Source organism: Dasypus novemcinctus, chromosome 11 (assembly GCF_030445035.2).
Source record: "Dasypus novemcinctus isolate mDasNov1 chromosome 11, mDasNov1.1.hap2, whole genome shotgun sequence".
Classification (NCBI taxonomy): domain Eukaryota; kingdom Metazoa; phylum Chordata; class Mammalia; order Cingulata; family Dasypodidae; genus Dasypus; species Dasypus novemcinctus.
Window position 1 is genome coordinate 101,552,271 of NC_080683.1, and position 22,557 is coordinate 101,574,827.

Sequence of the window (22,557 nt, forward strand, 5' to 3'; positions counted from 1 at the left end):
AGATTATGCATTTTTCATGAATTCCCCAGGAAAGTTTAATTAGACCACCCTTGGAGATCATTGATCTAAAATCTCCAGATTTTTATTCACACCAATTCCCAGTGGCACTAGAACCTCCTGCAATAGCAAAGGGAGGTTTTTCTCTTTCCATAAGTCAGAAGACTAGAAGGCAGGGACTAGATGCAATATGAAGGGATAGACAATTCCCTATGATGGTTTGAAGCTATGTACTCAAGAAAAACATGTTCCTAAACTTAATCTATCCTTGTAGGTGTGAGCCCAATGTAAGTAGGAAATTTTGATGAGGTTACTTCAGTTAAGGTGTGGCCCAAATCAATCAGGATGGATCTTAATCCTATTACTAGGGTCCTTTATAAGCAGAATGAAATTCATGAAAGATAGAGAGAAAGCCTTGGCAAGCAAGAAGCTGAATGTCATTAGAACTGGGAATAGATGGCAGAGGCCAGGAGAGGCTGCCATATGCATTTCCACGTGACAGAGGAGCTCAGGACAAAGGATCACTGGCAACTGTCCCAGAAAGATCAGTCCTCAGGGAAAAAGCATCGCCTTAATGATGTCTTGATTTGAAATTTTCCCTAGCCTAGAACCATGAGTAAGTTCTCATCATTTAAGAAAACCTTTTGCATGGTATTTGCTTTACCCAGAAGACTAAAACTTTCTCCAAAATAAAATATTGTTCTGTGCCATAAAATGTGATGGGATGTTTATATATGTAACATGTTGAATAGTATATTGAATTAACTGAATATTTAGCATTTCAGGGTTTCTTCTTTAAATTAATGTTGGCAGTATTTTAGGTATGTTAAGAGTGAAAGTATTTAGTCTTATGTTGAATTATTACCAAAATATCCTTGTTTATATGTATTACACTAACATTTTCTGAATCCAAAAATTGTTCATTTAATTAATGCACCACTTGTCCAAAGAACTTCCAATGTGAAAAAGGAAAATCCTAACAAATTAAAAGGATGCTTTATTTTTTTTAATCTCAAAAATTATTTGAGTTATAATACTTGGATGGTTTCTGTTATATTTAAATGATACTGTGATCTTGTATTCTAATGGCACCAATATGGCAACAGTAATCTGCAAAAATACTTTTAAAATTTTAAATTTAGATTTTAATAATGTTTTAAATTATGATGTCCATTTCCACTTGACCTCAGTGTTGGCTGTTTTAATGTATAAGAATTGTCAGGGGTTATGTGCTTCTATATAAGAAGAAGGCAAAAAACCAGTCTTCCTGATTTGGGGAGATGTATTTTATAGAAATGTTTCTTTAAAAAAATAAAAAAGAAGCTCAAATATCATAATAGGAAACTTTTCCTAAAGAAAACCTGAGCTGATCTATCATTGTCGATCTTTCATAGTTATGAAACACAATTTAGAAAAGTAAATTTGTCCCAATATCTTAGTATTTTTCCCCAAATGAACGCCCTTTTAGGAATAACCCATATTGTCCATTTCTCCCTTCCTTGATCCTCAGGAAGCAATGATGGATGCCATTCAGCTGTGGCCTTGCCAGGGTTCCCAGTGGAGCAGCAGCTGAGAGAAAATGCATTCTGGGTACAGAATGTCAACAGAAAGAAAAAAACAAAAAAGCTCTAATGAGGACAAGGCAAATGTGGTGCAGTGTTCTGTGGCAGATTCACATTAGCTATAATTTCTCTGCCTGCCACACTGTTAACATAGTTGAGAAAGAGAAAGAAAAGGAAAAGAGAGAACAAGCAAAGCGTGTGGCAGCTGCAGGGCTTTATTTCCCTTCCCCACAGATTTGCAACAGAGGATCACAGACACAGGGCTCAACGTCTCATCATGCCAACACTTCTCTCCCACTTCTGCCATAGAGCAGATTTAGATTGGTCCATAAAAACTAGATTATGTGATAAATAAATATGTGTATAAGTTTATGGTAGGCATGTGCATACATATGCATCTTATTCCCAATGGTTCCAGTAGAAATATATTGTTTATACATACAATATTAACAGGGGCCACAGATGAATATATCTGCATGTATACTATATAGTTAAATAATTGCCAACAAGTATGTGTGCCTCATGCAAAAATTGGTTTTCTAATGAGTTTAACTACTGCAAAAGACTTGGGGGCTCTATTATATTAAATTTAACTAATATCTATTATATTAGTTAAAAATAACATTAGAAATCCATATGAAGAGAATTTTTGAAGGTCCTTCAAACTCATTAGGTCTAACTCTAGCTGAGCAAATAAATAACCTCTTTTCCAAAAGAGAAGTAACTCAACAACTTTACTAGGTCATCAATACAGATTCTCAAAACTAAAGTTGCCTCATACAGAGTTTATTAAAAGACACTATACTTTGCTAAACGTGCTTAGGTAAAATAATAATGTGATTTGGTTATAAACAAATGCTCTTAAAACATTGCTTAATTTAGTAAAGTCAGATACATACACATGTATGTATCTGACCAGCTAGCAGAGGTTAAGTCTTGAATACTTACCTAATGATACATTTATTTATTTAATGGTTGCTAGTTTCAATAGGGAGTATTGCTTTAGTAAATGGATTTGTTTGGCTAATAAAATTGCATTTGTGCTTTTGTTTCTAACTCTAAGTGATTATCTCTTCATGTGGAATTTAAAACAGTAGATAGAAAATGGAAATGGTAATATAATGCTATCTTTAATAATTTCCTGATTACTGATAAGAGTCTGATACAATATATATGAACTGGAAAATAACTATTATTTGAATGTGTTCGGAGATATATCCTCATCAATAAATTATGGCCAAATAAAAAAAGATACTAAAGATACGGAAAATGATTTCAAAATATATTCATGTTCCAAGTTTCTAGATAGGTCTTTTGATATTTCCACATATAATTGGCATAAATTTTCATATACTGTATATATGGACTAAAAAGATGAATAAATTTGGTGTTTTTCAAGTGGTTTAATGTGATTCTTTTTATTTTTCAAAGAATAATCTAAATGCAGATTATTTTAAGATATTGTGAATTATTGTAAATAAACTTATCAGGGAATAAGAAGATATATTTTCCCATTATTTTCTATCATAGTAAAATATCTCATTCAACATATTTTCTATTTATTCACTATATCCCTTTACTCCTAATCATAATTATTAATAGAATAATAGTGTCAAGAGAGGCAACAATTAATATTATTTTTTCAAGATAATAGTCTTACAAATTTAAGAAAGATTTTAGGATTGAAAAGTTTTAATTCCACTCCTTTCTTAATAAAAATATTTTGGAAGAAATGAAAATTGCTTAAACTAAAAAGTTTGTAGAACACTAAAAAGAAGAAAGTGAAAACACTTGTTCTTCCTTCTTTCTTATATACATTCACACATATGTATATATATTTGTATGTGTATATATGTATATAGCATTTGTAGTATAGATAAAAGTTTCACAACCATTAAGTGCTCCAACTTGCAAGTGAGCTTTTGTTTTTAATAGAAATCTATTAAATTTCTCTGAATTCAGAGAAAGCAAGCACTTCAAAGATGAAATACCAGAGTAGATTGCAAATTTCAGTTCTTGTACTTTATAAGGGGGTGGGTGGTGGAATTCTTTTCAGGTTTTCAGTTTCATTGTCCAAACTGCTTACTAGTAATAAAAATTTAGCATTATTTTAACTAAATCACTTAGAAAACAATTTATTTTAGTTCTCAAACTATTGTTAGAGAAAAGTAGAATTTTACTTGTCAATATGTTCAAGAAACATGTATAGTAATAGTTCCTACAGATTAGACACCCACATTCTGTATGCGATTGATAGGGTTCTGTGGCAACCTCAAACCAGGAATGGTCATGGGGAAGGAGAAAATCAACAAGGTCTCAGAGATATGCTACAACAAGGTCTCTATATATCCTCTTAAAACTCCAACCTTGTATATTTGCATAGTACATGTCCATAAGAATGTCATTTTTATATTCTATCTCCATCTAAATGCTATATTTCTGTGGAGAAGGGATGTACATTTGACATCACTTTTATTGAAGAGTGGCACAGAGATTTCTAAAGCCATTAACTTAGAATAGGGAAGCTGGCAAAGAACCTTGAAGTTCTTTCCCTGTATCTCCTTGTCTATTAAAATCAAATGAATTTACTAATTCTCTTCATTTTCTAAATTATGTGCTCTTGTCAAGTCAATAGGAATGTATGTATAGTTGTTATATTTATTCCAAATGATTTGAACATACACCTCTTAAAAAACACCTTTATAATTGTTGTGTTCTTTTTTGAACTGCTGTTCTCCAGTAATGTATGGCACACACATTTTGTTCTACTCTTAATAGAATTCTGTATCTCAAGAATTCAACAATTATCCCCAACCCTTAATTAACTCCAGATGCTAAATTAAACCCTCTTTTAAAAATTCTTGAAAACGCATCTTTAGATAAGTGAACACCTTTTAGTATTTCTATTAATAAAATTTAACTCCCAATTTCTTATATTTCCTTTTAGGTATATTTCTTTATACAAGTCTTGCCCCCCATTTGAAGTCTGATTTTGGTCTTTGTCAGCTTTTAGTTTCATTGCATCTGTTTCTTGCCCAATATTCTGTTAGAACCTGCAGCAGCCTCCTTCTCTGATTGTTTACCTTTCTGTTCATGCTTTGACACAGTTGAAGTCTCTTTTTCATCCTTTTCTTTGGGTTTAGATGGTGTTTTCTGTGCTTCCTTTACTTTTGCAGCTGTTTGCTTTACTTTCTCTTGTTTTCCACCTTTCACTTCCTTTTTAATCTTTTCTTCAGGCTTTTCCTTAGTTTTAGCTTTCTTCTCTTCTGTAGAGAGTTAAAGAAAGTTGGATTAATTTTGTTTATTTATCAAGATTGTAGCTTAGCATTCCTTTCTTTGGTCATTAAAAACAATTCAAAAGAAAAGAGATAAGAATAAAAGGAGAGAAAAATCGTGTCCCTGACATAAATAATTGTTGACTATTATTGGAGTTCTTGAAATGTTATATTAGATTTCTATTAAAAACAAAAGTTCATTTGCAAATTGGAGCTCTTGATTTCTAAATGAAGACTATTTTTTAAGTAATCATGAACTTAGCCATGTCAACAAAGAGGCATTTGTAATCTGTTGGGTATAAAAATACATGTGTTTTCATTGAAAGACAATATCCTTTCTAAAAAGTCTAATAAAGTGGAGTCTTTTTAAAAGGATGTGATTATTTTGCTCTGCAGTGAAAAAAATCTTAAGGATCGTTAAAGAAATTGAAATTCCAACAGTATTTTTTATGATAACTATTAGGGATGTAAATATAAAATTACCTGCACTGGTGATAACTAATAGAAATAAAACAATAAAACCCAGTAGAGGATAACAGAGATATTCAGTCTCTCTGGTTTTAAAGGGAATGAAAGAGCAGAAGTTGAGATATTGGTTCCTACTTAAGTCAGAGATACCAATGCCAATGGATTTTAAAACCCCTAAATATATCCTAGAATATAGAAAGGGCTATAAATTAGAATATATATTGTGGCAGTTTGAGATACTTTTACAAATCTCAAAAAGGAAGATTATGTTTATAAACTAATGTACTCCTCTGGGTGTGATACCCTTTGATTACATTAAATTCAGCTGAGGGGCTTTTGATTAGATTACCTTTTAAGATTGCTGTGGGGCTTTTTATTGGACTATGTTAGTGAGACCTGAATCAAGTTGAGTCCCTGCCCTCTTGCCTGGGCTGATTAAAAACAGAATCACATAGACAGATACAAGAGAGAGCGCTGCCATTTTTGATCCTGCCACGTGACAGAAAGAAGAGGCGCAAACAGCTAAGGCCCCAGGGAGGGATGAGCCATTTGCCTGACAGCTTACAGCAGAACTTGGAAAGAGAGCAGAGCAGCGAAAACCAAAATAGGAGGCCCCAGAAGAAACAATTCCTATGCCAGGAGAGAGAAGACTATATTATCACTTAAGCACTAAGTCCCAAGAGGCTGGGCCCAGAGAGTAGTTCAAGAGGAAAGGGTGAACCTGGAGGGGAAAGCTAAAACCTGGTTAGAGATGGGTGGACATTTTGCTTCACCACATGAGAATATGCTAGAATAAACAGCAGCTGACTTTGGTGAGAAAACATCTCTGATGTTACCTCAGTTTGGACTTTCATGGCCTTGGAACTAAACACTTTTACCCCAAATAAATCCCCTGTATAAACAGATTTCAGATATTTTGCATCAGCAGTCCTTTGACAAACTAAAATATGTATGTTCTCATATATTCTTTTTTTTTTTTTAGTACATATGAGGCTGTTTATTGCAGTGAAAGGGGGATGGTGGTTGAGGCCCTGCAGACAACATGGCTGACAAACAACAATGTTGGCAGCCCACATGGCCATGAGACCCTGCCCACAAACCTCCTGAGGGATGACTTGAGACCTTGGTCATGAGAACACCATTTGGAATGAGAATCCCATTTGGGGTCATGGGAGAGTCCTGGAGACCCTCAAAAGTCCACAGAGCTTTCCACTAATATTTTGTATTTTGGAGGAGGGAACTGGGGATCCATATTAACTAGTCTTTAAATCATTCTAATATTTTAAAAACAATAGTAACATAGCACAATTTTATGAAAAAATCATATCAGATGTTGTTATCTACAAAGTGAAAGTTATTTATTGAATAGGATTACACATAAACACTAGATAGCCTAGTAAGTCTACTGCAAAGCTGGAATCTCCCAGATCAGTTGCCAATACAGTGTGCAGGCTCTATTGTCACTCATGTTGAAGAATTTGATGAAAATAATATAACTGACTTTTTTTCACTTTGGTACACTGAATAATTTGACTGGAGACAAAGCCAAGATGTTATTGTGCATTCCCATGGAAAGAAGAATTAAAATGATAGTGTCTGATGCAGTGCTACTGCATTTAATGTACTGGACAACACTTCCCAAAGCACTATTCTTCAGAAAGTTTCCAGGGAGATGTTGATAAAAATAGTGTTTTAGGAGGAAGAAGGTATAACTTTGCCCAAATTAATTTAAAAATACTAAGCTAAACAGGTTTTTTACTAATGAATTTTTCAAAGCTAAATTATACCGAGAAGTGTATTCAAGAAGGAAGAAAGGCTGTACTCCCCTGCAAAGTTTTTTTTTTTTTTTTTTTTTTTTAATTTTTTAATTTTTTATTGACTTTGTAATAATATTACATTAAAAATATATATGTGAGGTCCCATTCAACTCCACCCCCCCACCCCCCCTCTCCCCCCCCCCAACAACACTCGTTCCCATCATCATGACACATCCATTGGATTTGGTAAGTACATCTTTGGGCACCTCTGCGCCTCATATACATTGGTTCACATCATGGCCCATACTCTCCTCTATTCCATCATGTAGGCCCTGTGAGGATTTACAATGTCCGGTGATTACCTCTGAAGCACCATCCAGGGCAGCTCCATGTCCCGAAGACGCCTCCACCTCTCATCTCTTCCTGCCTTTCCCCATACCCTTTGTCCATTATGTCCACTTTTCCCAATCCAATGCCACCTCTTCTATGTGGACACTGGATTGGCCCTGCAAAGTTTTTTGATCTCATAACTCTCATAGAAATATCCATTTACTCCATAACTTTCCAACATCTTCAGGGCTTCTCTGACTGTACTCAATCAGGATTTTCTTCTACCTCTAAACCATTTTTAAATGTGCTTTCTAAAACAACAGACTCATCTATGACTGTGATCGAAACTACCAACTCTCTGTACATGACTAAATAGGCATCATTCTAAAATGCCATGCCAAAATGTCTATTAGTTGTCTATCTGGAGAGAAAATTCCACTGGGAAGGCCAACAACACCTCACACTCATACAACTTTTGTATGTCCACCTAACAAACCCTTCCCAAGTGCCTAGCATGGGAATTGCTGGAGCTCTGAAGATCAGCAAGATGATCCTGCCTATACAACAAAAATTTAATATGCCATTTAAAACCCTGCAAATCTGACTCAAACTCATCTCTCCTCTCATACCATCTTCCAAATGTTTCTTTCTCCTCTAGACTTATTTCTGTTTCTTGAAGATATGATGCATTTTCCAAATGGCAAACATTGCCAGCCTGTGTTCTCAAAATTTCCATACTTTCCACATATCTAAATCACTCTGTATTCAGTCCACAAGTTCTGCCCTTGGAGTTATGATTCCTTCTCCTGGGCTTCCATTTGCCTGAAACTTTATTAAAGTGCGCAAGCTCTTCTGCCTTATATATTATAGTACATGTGGTTTTTCACATACCTGTCTTCTCCACCAGACAGAGAGCAACTTAAGGATAGGAAATACATTATTTATTTTTGTGTCATCATAGTGTCTGTCACAGTGCTTTATTCAGAGAAAACACAGAATGTTTATTGAATTAGCAATTTTGATCAAGGAGAACAGTAAATGTATCACTATACTCAGCTCATATGCACAATCTAGTGCTATACAAATTACATATAAACATGTATTTACAAGTAATACATGTGTCAGAATTTGAAAAACCTCATAGTAATGATATTTTGGAAATTAGCCAAATGGTTTTGTTTATAATTTTTTTTAGAAAAATTGTTGTTTGTTTATTTTAAATAACACCCTCCCACTCCTTGTAGGTAGCAGCTGATTTAATCTTATATTTATACTATAGAATTAAATATATGTGAAATTCAGTTCTACTTTTCAAATTTTTTAACTGAAGTATATCATTCATACATGAACATACCTAAAAATAAGTATATATTAAAAGTTGTGAACTTAGAAAAACATGATCTACTTTTAATGCCATTATAATTTATAAATGGGCAAAAATGGTTTTCTTGGAAATAAGACTGTATATAAAATAAACTCATTATCATTGATTTTATGTATAAAATAATAAAATTTCTCCTGCCTATTATAGACATTACTCAATGATTTTCATCTTTGAAAGAGATAACTTTACCTCACAGTAAAAGCAAAAATGGGTGAAAACTCAACAATGATGTAGATACAATGAAAACAATACCATTCACCTAAAGTTACAACCAATTCCTATTTATTTCTTTTTCACTGGAAAGGTATTCTTCAATTTTGTATCAAAATACCTTTCTGTAGTTTCTTAAAAATACGTGAAATGACATTGCCATGTTACTTCAAAATCAACCAGTTGGGCTTAGGAAGACATTTGATTCATGACTTTTGCCAAATGGCAAAAAAATTGGTCTAATCCAAAGAATGGCATCAGCGTATTTGATTCAGTTTTGGAATTAGCATTACCAATTAGGGACTGTACCAGAATCCAAATGCCTGCTGCCAAACTATGGAAATAACACTGTCCAATAACACATTATCATACTATACTATTTGAAGGTAGGAAATATTTGTCATCTCTCATTCAGCAGGGTACTACAAATTGCTTAACTTCTCTATGCCTCAGTTACTCTATATTGAAAATGAAGTTACAAATTTAGCTACCTCTTCCTGTGAGGAAACTATGGAGATAAGTAAATTAAATTGAGCAAAAATACTTTGAAACCAACAAAGAAAGCAAATAGAAATTTCTATTATATGTAAATATTCTGCATTCCTAGAATTGGAGTTTCCTTAGAATTTGAACATAGTTTAATGCATAGCAGGAATTACTATATTATACCCATTTTACATATGAGAAATCTAAGTATCAAAAAGGCATTTTCCAAAGATGGTACAACAAACATGACAGGAGTATAAGCAGTCTAACCAGAACTCTATCCTATTTTAAGTATCCATTGTACTAAATCATATAATGTCATTAATATTAAGAAGATACCAGAATATGCACTTTACGACATATGAAGGCAGATATAAATGTAATTGGATCCAGTGAAAGCAATAAAATATCTTCCTAGATGTGGTGAAAACAGCAATAACCTCCTTAATTGATCCAACACACAAATAACTGAAAATTGTTCCTCCAAGGCCAGTAGGACAGCCTGGCCCAAATGTGGCTTACTCTACGCACTTCTCCTTCCATCATCTCTTATTTTTTAACTTTTCTCTCTTTGTTATGTTTAATGAACTGCTGAAATAGACTAGTTTTCAAATGGATATAGGGGCTTACAGGTGTACAGGGCAGACATTGCAAGGTCCACTGTTCTGCCAGAGGATGTCTTGCGGTGCTCCAACCAATTGTGACCCTGGGCAGGCTATGCTTAACACAGAGCAAGAAGCATCCTGGGACCCATGAGAGTGTTTCTGGGATAAAAAAGCTCTTCAATGGGAGATTTTACTTTAACGCCATTTACTCCTTTCAAATATGAATTTTTATTCTTGAATCTAACTTAAATGTTACATATTGTAGCTTATTTCTTTTTAATTGTATTATGTTTATAGAAACCAATTATACAAATAACACTTTTTATGTATGTACTATATTCCTAACATTATATATACATGCGTATACATAAAAATATAAATGCATGTGTATATATTATATAAATATGTAGCATGTGTATATGTTCATGCTTGGTTTATACATATCTCCCCTAGCAGAATGCGAGTATGTAAATAGAAAGGATTTGTGACAAAGGCAAGTGGTTGTTACTTCCATGATTAGTCTACAGTAGTTGGGCTTTCTGTCTTGCTAGCTGACTCTTTCTTGCTCTTGAGATTCATGTGACAAGAACTTGAGGATGGCCTCTGGCCACCACCTAGCCAAGAACTGATGGCCTTATCTGAACAGCCCTTGAGGAACTGAATCTTTACTACAAACATGTAAATGAACTTGGAAACAATCCTTGCCTGATGGAGTCTTCAGCTGCAACCCCAGCCCTAGAGGACACTTTGACTGCACCCTGAAGCAAAGGATTGAGCTAAGCTGTGTCCAGATCCTTGACCCAAAGAAACTGTGAGATAATAAATGTGTGTGGTGATTCAAGCCTCTACGTTCGTGGTAATTTTTTCACAGCAATAGATAACTAATACAGTTTTCAATAAATATGCTGATGGAACAAATGAGGCTTGAAGACTTTTATTTAATTATCTTTAGAATGAACACTTGATTTATATTCAGTTCACCTAGGTTTTTGCTCAGTTCGATAACATATTAGTTATATGACCTGGCCGTAGTTTCTCTGAGAGTCTGTTTCTTACTGCGTTAAAGTAATTAATTTTAATAAACTCTAAAAACTTTACTTGCTTTAATATCTTATATATATGTATATAAATTTATTCTCATTTATTTCTGTCAAACAGAATAGAACTTAATATAATAAAATAACATTAATTTAGTTACAAAATTACTCTTAAGATAAATTTATGTTGTCTAAATTTTAGGAAACAAAATCTCTATTTGCACTTCATCCATTTGAAATTATTTTGCTAAAATGAGATTTAGTTATCTGTTAGAAAAATTTAGTAAAAAAAAAGTGTCTTCCTTAAATATGTAATCATTTTATATTGTATAAGTAAACATATAGACTTTTAAAAATAGTTTCCAATTTTTATCCAGAAGACCAGACCCTTGAAACTCCTGAATTGAAATTTCTAAAATATCACATAACACCTATATTTTAAAATACGAGGAGGAAATTTAAATGTATGGGATAAGATTGAAATACCAATTAAAATCCTTATTTTTTCTCTAATTGATTTAAAATTTACATAATATACAATTAACCACAGTAAAGTGTATAATTCAGTGTTGTACAATAAGAAATCTACGTTTTGCAAACATCAAACAATTGGTAGATAAATATATTTTGAATAGTAAACTCAAGTTTACCCAATCCTCCAAAATACATAGTATTACATTGGTATATTAATTGATTTTTTTGTTTATTTTGGTGAATGTGCTAAAATATTTTTTATCCTCAAAGGCTTAAAATACCAATCAAGATATCTACATGAATTTTTCTTCTTAAAAAAAAAAGAAATTCAGAATTTGAATCTTCTAAAATCAAACTCAAGATGTAGCACTGATCCAAATTTTTGACCAGTTATGGTGTATTAGTTTTCTATTGCTGTTGTAACAGAATACCACAAACTTAGCAATTTAAACAACACCCATTTATTATCACACAGTTCCTGTGGGTCAAAAGTCTGGGCACAGTGTAGCTCAAATGTGTTCTTCGCTTAAGGCCTTACAAGGCCCAAATCGAGGTGGCAGCAGGGCAGCATTCACCACGGAAGACTGGGGAAGATTCAGCTTCCAAACTCTTCAGCATCTTGGCAGAATTCATTACTGTTTCATGCTTTCCATGAGGCCCTCTGCCTTTTCAAGTCAGCAACAAATGGTTAAGTCTTTCTCATACTTCAAATATTGTACTTCTTTGACTTCCTCTTTTGCCACATCTCATGTGATAATATTGAGCCCATCCCGAAAATCAAGCTTAATCTCCTTATTTTAGGTGAACTGATTAGTAACCTTACCCATTTATGCAAAAATCTTTTTGCCAGGGAATGTAGCATAGTCTTGTGGGTGATACCAAGGGGTTAAGGTATTGGGACTAAAATTCTGTCTACCACATATAGTGATGGTCTACATTTTCCTCTCACGTTTGAAATATTCTAGGATTTCAAATATTCAGTTCCGTTATTTTCAATATTATGAATGTAAGGCCCAGTTAAATTTTTATGCAAATTAAATATTAAATGCTTATGCTCATCCAGCTGTTACTTAAAATGCAGTCTTTTAAAATAAAAATAATTTAGTTATGGAAATAACAGAGAAAGGTACCTTTTCCCACAGTCTTTGTTTCTGGTTTTTCTTTTTTCTCAATTTTTTCCTTTTCAGTTGCTTAAACAGAGAATTTCACATTAGTACACAGTTTTAATATAATGCAAGACCAAATTTTCTCTTTACCTCAGTTTTATAGCCCTCAACATTGGGGAATATTTTGAAGATTTATAACATTAATGAACCTAATTTAAGAATGTGAAGAGTTGCCAATAAGACAATAACTGTAAAGAACCCAATTTAAAAGACTTGGCATTAAGACAGAAAGAATTGTGAAACCTAGAGCCACCTTCCTCTTTTAAGTCATTTCAAATAGATAAAGTTTTCACAAAAGACAAGCTGAGAGTGGAATTTTATAGGAATCTTCCCAAAAGATGTCATTATGTCAGAAAAAACACTCACTTTGAGATTAATAAAAGGAAGTATATAAACAGGACTAGAGATTCAACTAAGTGCCATGTTTTCATCTGGGGTCAATTGACATTTGGGGTGGAATAATTTCTTATCTTATGAATTGAATGTTTAGCCTCCCTGGTTCCTGTTTACCAAATGCCAGCAGAACTCCATCCAAATTATTTTGACAACCAAAACCATTCCAAATACTCGTTAAGGAATTACATTTTTGGTTGGGAACCACCAGGAGAACACAAAGTATTAAAAACCAGATTATTGTGGGTAACTTCTTAATTGTACACTATTGAACATGATACCTGAAACATTATACCTTCTGATTTTTTGTTTAATAATTTAATAAAGAATATTAATTTATTTTATTAACTTCTATTTTATTTAAATACACTATGAAATCTTGCATCTCTCAGATTTTTAAGTAACAGAGTCCTGAGAAATACAACAGCATGTGCATCTCATTCCTATGTCCTATGTTTCAAATATATGGTATGGTTTAAGGGTCTCCCAAAGCACCATACATTTTTCAACATTTGCATATTACTTATGGGAAGTAAGATACTATAGAAACATAAAGGGCAAAATAAATGATTTAATTTAAAATTAACATTTGCTTAAGAAAAAAAGTCAAGTATGTCTAATGCTTTGAGAAAAAAATACTTCAGGGAATTATTAGAGAAAAAATTGAGGCCCCAAATGTTCCATTTTCCCAAATATAAAATAAGAACAGAGATTACTTGTATTTAAAAAGAGAATATATGCTTTAAATACCTAATATTTTAAAACACAGTTTATGAATATCTTCCCCGGAGTCCTAGAGAGGAGATGCAAGCCCCATAGAGAGCACAACCACGATATACAGCTGAAGACCAAAAGGCTGTGCAGAGTGCAGCGCTATGGGGAGAACAGGTGCTTCCTCCTCCAGGGAGGCGTTCCAGGGCATCGGCCACCTGCCCGAAGCTTTGCACATCCAGCGATGGTAAAATTGGTGGATCTGGGTACTATGAAGGGGATGAGGGTTAAGAGTATTTTGGAGTTCTATGTATGGGTTTTGAATTATTTTTGCAACTGTCCTGTAAGTTTGAAATTATTTTGAAATAAGAAGTTTAAAAGAAAAACAGCAATAAGAAAAATGCCATACCTTTCTTTTCAGGTTTTTCTTTTTGTTTGGATTTTTCTTTTTCTTTTTCTCTTTCTTTCTCTCTTTCTTTTTCTCTGTGTATTACTGGAAAGAAACAGATAATACCTTTCATTTAAATAAAGGCAATAAATGATGAGGTGATTGCATGGCAATATTCGATACAAAAATCTCATCTGGTGCGTTCTGAAATCTTCCTATTCCTGGCATGAAACTTTTCATAGTTGATGGTTTTAACATCAAGATAATTATGGATTTACTTTTTATACTTCTTTTTTTATTTCAGAACCAAGCATAGAGTAACTCTAAAACCAGGATTGACTGCAAAGATGAGAATGCTCCGCAACTCTTGCAAACCTTCAAACATTTCTAGAATTAGAAATTTTTTTAAAAAGTCATCATGCCATATGTTGAAGGATCCTAGCTTCAAGATCAGATGAATGCCAACTGCATGAGGAAAAAAATATAAGAAGATAAGCTTCTGAGTTTGACACAAAGAACAACCAATCTAAATAGTATGTGTTAACTTTCTACATAAAAATTCTACTCTAAAACTTGTTGAAAATGTACTGGGATGAGACTAGAATGGCACCAGATCTTTTCAAAGGAAACAAAATGTAACGTGAGTTGTGATCCAATTAAAACAAGTCCCAAATTTAAGTAATCGTATACTTTCCTCATTAATGGCAGCTCCAGTTGTCCAAGCCAGAAAAAATGAGCTCATTCTAGATTCTTCTCACTCTTTATTTCCACTTCTGGTCATTCACCAACTCCTTAGTTGTATATTTTTTAATATCTCTCTTATCCATTTATTTACACAAAAATTTAGAAAGAGTACTTGCTCTGTGCTAAGGACTCTGCTGGGCAAGAAAGTCTCCATTCCTATCACACTCATGTAACTAATAGAGAATAGATCCTAAACAAATAATTAGAAAAATAGTTAATTGCAGTTAGTATAATTGCTATGAAGAAAATATTCCAGGTGTCATTTGACGAGTAAAATGGTCCTATCTAGTTTGTATATTTGGGGATGGCCTCTTCTTAGAATTGACATTTAAGGATGTAAAAAGTAAGAGGACATTAGCCTAGTAAGGTGGTGAGAAGAAGAAAGAAGAAACCATTCCAGAAAGTTGGAGCATGATGTCCATCTTGTTCACGGAGGAAACAGTGATGTCCTCACCATTCCTTTCTCACTGAGACTCTTATAATAACATCCTTTCTAAGTCCTTTGTATTTTTACATTTAGTTTTTCTCCCTGAGAAATTGTTCTACCTTGAAAATCTGATTATATCATTCACCTATTTATATCTTCATGGTGTCTGTAGGTGCTATTTATAAAATACCAAAATCTTTGATTGCTCTAGAGATCTGACATTTGCTTATCAATCCAATCTCATCTACCAGGAACCTCCCCTTGAACTCTACAGCTTGTAGCTTCACAAATGTACCATGTGTCCTCACAATTTGTTTGTCTCTCTGCATGTTTGTCCCTTACCCCTAGATTTCCCACATCCACATTTCTTCTGTTTTACCCACTCTTTCTGTCCTGATTCAAATGCCTTGCCCATTGTAAAGTTTGCCTTGATCTCCACTTATTCTATGTATCAATCATACCATTCATATACAATTCTAGTTTAGTTCATTAAATCACACCATTGCAATTGTTCATATGTCTGCTTCCCTAGTAGATGAAATCTCTTTAGGGATTACATCACATTATTTCATTTTTAGATCGCTAGCTCATTGTGTGGTATCTGTCATACAGTGGGCTTTTAATAAATTTCTTTGAATAAAGTTCTAAAATATGAAGAGAAGAGCTATTTCCATGAAAATCTATATATTGATGATGTGACTTAGGTATAACAGTACTGCACATTTCCAATCATTTGAAATGTTTTACAACTTATTAAAGTTTCCTAAATAATCGAAATCTAGTGACAAACTGCAGTAAGAGAAACACTTGAGAACATCTAGACATTATTTTTGTTTCTATGTTTGATGGTTCTTTTATGTGTATTTGAGCTACTGAGTTCAATATAAATACCTAAGAAAATAAGGGGAGGATATCAGCCTCCAGACATGACAGTGGACAACTTCTTTTGGTTCATTGGATCATTGTTAATTTACCTCAATACCAAAGGAAAATCTTGGCAAAAGCAAAACTTCTCAAAGTTTCTCTAGGGATAACCAAGTTTGTGTGAGATAAGCTATGCTTTTGGAGCCCTGACTGGAAAGACTCCCAGGAGATCACCTAATCTGTAGCTCTGCCTTGGTGGAGGACCAGACCTTACCACCCTCAGACAGCTGGGTGTCCATTCCAATAAAGGATTTGCGGATTGACGTGTGCACGCCATAGAAGGGAGAATTAATACAAAATTAAAATCGCAAGGGGGCTGAATTCAAACTCAAATTAGCATATTCATGCTGCATTCCTGTTACACTGGGGAAAATCTGGTTCCTTCCACTCTAGGTTTTGATTTACAGATACAGTACCTTATGCTGGTACTTCATTATTCCTCTCAGAAATGGTACCATCATAATGCTTAGTCAAACAGCTGGACCTGTGTGCTCAAGGGAACTGGTCAAAATGGCAGACAGCCACTAAAGCTTCTTGGCCAGGAAACTTCAAACGCTAGCAAGACTGAGCTCAAATGCCAAGTTTTAAAATTTCTCTCATCAGAACACTGTAACAGTTATTGCTATAATAATCACTCTGAAATAAAAATAATTTGCTACAACAATGGCATTTGCCTGTGCATCTCTCTGCTTAGAACCCACAACCAGGAGATTTTATGTGGAAGAAGAAAAACATACCTTTCTTGTCATTAGCTGAGTTTGACAAGCTACATCTTAGCCAGGACAGTTTTAGCTCAGGACAAAATAAGCTTTTGCACCTGCTAGGGCTTAATTTGTTCGTCCTTATTTACAAGAAACAAAAGTCCCTTCGGTGTGCTGATAATTAAAAACAAATGGAATTCACCAGTTGGAATGGTCCTGATGTTTGGCATCTGAATTGGCATGGTCCTGCTGTTCCCACACTTGCCCAGACTCTGACCTTTCCATGACCAGAACATTCAGCGCAACTCAACTCTGGAGGGCATCTCTTGCCCTCCCCATATGGTCCCTCTCCAGCACTAGGCAAGCTGGGCTCTGTGCTTTCACAGCCCGCCTGGCCCTGGCAGTCTGCCAGCCAGACTGTGTGTCGGTTCCTAAATGTATTGGAACTCACAGTGCACTTGACCCTAGGATTCTTATACCTCCTAGTGGCCAAACAATAGGCAGTCCAGAGCCAGGTTGTTAGACTTTATTGCTGCTCTCGGTTAGAAAATCAAAATCTTGGGGGCCTAATTTTGTAAAATATTGATTAGGATAGGCTCCTATATTCTTCAATTGATGGTCAGTACATAAATTTAATTAACCAAAACTCTGGAACATACTAAACTGGACTTCAGAACTACCAGACAGGACTCACCTTGAATACCCAAACTGAGGGAAATCATTCTGAGAAGACATACATTATGCGCATGGGAAATAAGCAAGTAAAGGTTACAATTTTGTGTCATAAAAGACATTGGGGAATGTGGTTACCTACAACCTGTAGTTGATTGTATTCATTTTCCTTTTAATCAGTTTCTCGGCTACTCTGATTTCTGTTTGTTTGTTTGTTATGTTTTGTTGTGTGGGAGTATTAGCACAGACGTAGTGTATGAATTTTAAATACGTGAACATTTAAAATGCCTTAATAAAGTTTATATAGATCTATGTTTTAAAACATCTGTTTTTATAAAAGCACATAATACACATTCATTTTAAAGCCTTAAAACAAACCAAAGTCTCTCATCTACCACAAAAAGAAAAATGCTGGCTGTGCTTTCGGTCAGTAGATAGGTTTGTGTGCATGTGTTTCATTTTTTAAAACTAATTTGCAAAGTTTCAACCCTGTGATAAAGCACAATCATCTACACACTTTAAGAGACAACAATGATGAACTCAATAGAAAAGCATTTTTGTTTGTTTCTTTTTTTTAGGAGTTATTAGGAAATGAATCTGGGACCTAGTACATGGGACACAGGAGCTCAATCACTAAGCTACATCTGCTCCCTATGAAAGCATTTTTGAGTAGAGAAACTTCTCGCATATTTTATTACCCATTCTTCTTAAAGGAAGAATTTATTACTTTTTAATTTAATGTAAGTACACAATAGTAAAACTGGTAAGAATTTCAGAGGTCAACTAGCTTGAACTTCTTTGTCCATGGAAAAGAAATCAGACTCATGAGTCTGAGGCAGAGCTGGATAAGAACACATTTTCTGCATTGTCAAGCTAACGCTATTTCCCTTCAAAACTATGCTTCCAGGCACAGTTCAAACTATAAACTTGTCCTTATAAGCCAAAGTGTGTTGATTGGATTCTCCAAGCATGTTATCTATAATCTATCCTTCAATAACGTATGCATTTCTATTTCATAATAAAATCATATATATTTACACTTTAGAGTGAAGATTTATCAATTATACTGTTACAAATCTCATCTTATACCTATGGTTTAAATCACAAACTGGGTTTCTTAATTCTAAAATATTAGTTTTGTTCTCAAATCTGATTTAATTGTACGGGAAATTTCCCCTTGCCCTGGGGCTGCATCGCCACAATAAGAACTGCAATCTCTTCCTCATAAGTGAGCAGTCACTATGGAGGAAATAATGCATAGCTTTGTGCAAAGCCTTCTGTTCTCATTTTCCAGGTTTATCTTTCACAGCAGCCAGAGGGGAAAGGAAAATATATTCTGTACTTTAAGGAGTCAATCAAGTACAGCTGAGAGAGGAGAGAAATAACAGTTTATACACTACAGAATGGCTAAATTATTTTGTGGGCTTCGAGAGTATTTTATAAAGGGCTTCTAAATATTTAGATACATTTTAATGTCCTAGCTTCCTTGCCTTTTGAATCACACCTGCAGCTAAATCTCTTGCCAATCTATGATTCCAGGCATGCAATTATTTCCCAGACACTTAAGGAATCCTAATCCAGTCAATCAGTGTTACCCTTCTGAACCACCCTTTTTGAAGACATTCCTCTGCTTTTGTGTGTGTGATACTAATTGGGTTTCTGTTGTGCTCCTGTAACCATCTTCCCACTGGGTGCCTTGACAACTGAGCCTAACTTAGTTAACCTAGTTCTGGTGTTTTCCATTCCAGGTTCCAGAGTACAAATCTAAACTTCAAACCACCCATTCCTCGAAAGCCTCACCAGCAGACCTGCAGTTTGCCTCAGCAACTGAGGCAGACAGTTATCTCCTTTGAACAGCATCAATCCTCTAGAACCAATCTGTGGAAAACTCACCCCATGGCCACATAACTGTATTTACTTATTTGTATCTCTCGTTGGATTGGGTCTTATTCTTCATTGAATTTTTAGTGCCCAGCATGGTACCACAAAGAAAGTGCTGGGGAAAAAAATTAAAGTGAATTATTATTGCCAATGGCCCCTACCAGTTTTCCATTTACATCAACTGCCCTCCAGGACACTGCCATTGCCACCGGCCAGCTCACGCTCATGCCAGCATGTGCCGTCTGTCAGCACACACTTCTGCCACTTGAACTTCCTCCCCATTCCTGCGGTCAGTCCTTCACCCAGGTGGAGGTAGTGGCCTGTATTTTATGTGACTGCCTAGCAGGCCCTGCTTTAGGCTAGGAGCTTTTTGGTTGGAAGTTCTTTCATTTAGTTGTGTGTTTATCACCCCGTTCTCATCTTTTCTGATTTGTTGCATCTTATCTGTAAATTGTCAGACTTAATATTTAAATGGAAGCTTGCATGTTGTCTGAAACTGAACAATGAAAATTGCAATTGCAAGAGAAGCAAAGCAACATATACAATAAGCAAACAACTCCATAAGGAAAAAAAATTATTAAAAAATTAAAAATAAATTAGCAGTTTTCTCTGGATAATTGGATTGTGGTTAGTTGGGTTTTTCCCCTGCATTTTCCAAATTGTCCAAATTAATCTGTATTACTTTGATAATATAATAAATTTTATTGTTTCAATATGCAAGTTTTTAGACTATAGGTAACAGATACCTTTTGTTTTAATCTGGCTCTCCTTATCAGAGTCTCTAGTTGTGTCTGATCAAACACATTTGATAGTATAATATTCCAATTAAAGCTCAGTGTGTGTATGTATATATGTGTCATATGTAAAAAGTGTCTGTGGGTCAAGTTGAGATTAGCACATAGAGGAAATTCATTAATTAATTCATTATTTCAACATATATTGACTATGCCCCACGTCCTGGGTACTTTGCTAGATGCTGGAATGATTTTTTTATTTAGAGCTTGGAGAAACCTTAGAGACCATCAAGCCTGAATCTCTTTGTTCGTGCATAAGGAAACACAGACTCATAAGGGTGAGTGGCAGAGCTGAACTACAACATACACGAAGAGAAATACAGTTCTTGCTCTAAGTCAGTTAAACCAATATGCCTACAATTAAAATATGATGTTGAAATGCTTTGACAAGTGAAGCCTGGATTTAACTAACATGGAGAAAGTGCCTCGGTGCCTGCCCCTCCCGCCCCCACAGCCCTAGAGTGAGGGCAGCAGAGAAGGCTTCTTAAAGGATCTCTATCTGAGAATCAAAAACTGTACAAAAGCCCACCAGAGAGGGCCTGCAGGCCAGAGAGAACAGTGCCCGCAACAGCAGCGTTCTGAGACAGCAGCTGTGCTTGCTCAGGGACTAACCAATAGGTAGTCTGCCCAAATCTACAGGGTTGGTAGGTTCTGGAGTGCTGGGGGGCAGGGTATGGGGAAGGTAAATGGTAAAGTGCATAAAGCTGGAAAGCTGTAGGCACATCACTGATCCCATGATGATGGCCTTTTGTGCTGGACTAGAAAAGTGGCTTTTATCTCATAGGCACTGTGACACTGTTATAAGTTGAACCGAATCGTCTTAGAAGACAGGTTCATATCCTCACCCTCTGGTCCCACGAATGTGGCCTTATTTGTAAATGGGGCCGTTGAAGCTGTGATCAGTTAAAATGAGGCCAAGGTAAATTAGCGTGGGCCCCTATCCAAGGTGATTGGCGTGCTTCTAAGAAGAGGGAAATCTGGATGCAGACACAATCTGACTGCTGGGAGAACGTCAGGCAGAGATGGAGATGCAGAGATTGGGAGAATGCAGCTACGAGCCAAGGAAGACCAAGGATTGCTGACAAACACCAGAAGCTAGGAGAAATAAGGAAGGATTCTCCTCTGCAAGTTTCAGAAAGAGTGTGGCCCTTCTGACCCCTTGACTTTGGACTTCTAGCCTCCAGAAGTGTGAGGCAAAACTTTCCTGTTGTTTTAAGCCACTCAGTTTGTGAGGAGTTTTTACTGCAATCCAAGGAATCTAAGACAGATGCCAACAGATGGATTTAGTCCACTGAGGGACATGATAACAATGGATTTTGTTGGTTAGAGAAATCAGTTCAGAAATCACTGTCATAGTCTAATGGAGAGATGATTGTGGAGGAGACAGCAGTGGAGGCAAGGAGGTGAGAGTAAAGTAAAATTACAGTGAAGAGAGTAGGACAAGGGAGCCAGAAGAATTTTATTTTGGTATTGAAAGAGGTCAAGAAGTCTATGGTGGGGATTGAAAATGCAGATGACAGACAGGTGTTTAAATGGTTACTCCATGGGTGATAAGAGAGGGCACAGTGGAGACTGTGGTAAACAGGAGGGGCAGGCCCCACCTAAATGAATCTAGTAGTGAGTTATTTTAAAGATTGGACTGGCCAAAGGAAACCTCTGTGGGATACACGTGAACTCTAGACCATGAGTTTTATCGACGGTGTTTCTAACCCTAACTACTCAAAGAGCTTGGCTCCAACCTCAGCCTCCTACCCCTTCCTAAACATGAATGGCTCCATGATTGTGTCTGAACATGGAGATATCTTTTAAAGTTCTCTAGGTGATTCTAAAATGCAGTTGGGGTTGAGTACCATGGCTGGCAACAATGCTTCAATATATTGGTAGATGGTGATGCCAGTTATTATGTCAAAGATTAGAGGCAGGTGAAGATATGTTGGGCAATAGCTGTTAATCTGGGCTTTGAATACATTGAGTGAAAGTAGTCTGTTAATTACGAGGATGAAGTCAGATGAGAGTTGTGTGGGAGGGTCAGAAGACTTTCCAAACTCTATTTTTCAGCCTTTGCAAATATCAAAATTGATTAACTGCATGAGATCTTATCAATGTCTTTAATAAAATGTGAAAGGATTGTCTAAGAAATTCTGCAGGTATTCAGGACATTCTCAAGTTTT

At 35.3% G+C, this 22,557-nt stretch overlaps 1 protein-coding gene and 1 long non-coding RNA gene across 25 annotated transcripts in view; one reads left to right on the top strand and one right to left on the bottom strand.

Annotated features, from left to right (window-relative positions):
• Positions 1 to 20,189, top strand: part of LOC131280442 (uncharacterized) — a 74,835-nt gene extending 54,646 nt beyond the window's left edge. Inside the window, exons 3-4 of one of the 3 annotated variants that reach the window (XR_009188039.1) lie at positions 14,548 to 14,776; positions 19,460 to 20,189. This is a non-coding gene — a long non-coding RNA (uncharacterized lncRNA). Of the gene's footprint in view, positions 1 to 1,507; positions 2,961 to 14,547; positions 14,922 to 19,459 lie in introns of those variants that run through there. The other 2 variants (XR_009188037.1, XR_009188038.2) reach the window with 2 other exon arrangements.
• TRDN (triadin) overlaps positions 1 to 22,557 on the bottom strand; it is a 462,763-nt gene that overhangs the window by 321,566 nt on the left and 118,640 nt on the right. For all 22 annotated transcript variants that reach the window (XM_058307371.2, XM_058307382.2, XM_058307378.2 and 19 more), the window contains exons 6-8: positions 14,265 to 14,348; positions 12,716 to 12,775; positions 4,643 to 4,825 (exon numbers count right to left, since the gene is read on the bottom strand). In XM_058307371.2, coding sequence (XP_058163354.1) covers positions 4,643 to 4,825; positions 12,716 to 12,775; positions 14,265 to 14,348 — 327 coding nt within the window. The remainder of the gene's footprint in view (positions 1 to 4,642; positions 4,826 to 12,715; positions 12,776 to 14,264; positions 14,349 to 22,557) is intronic.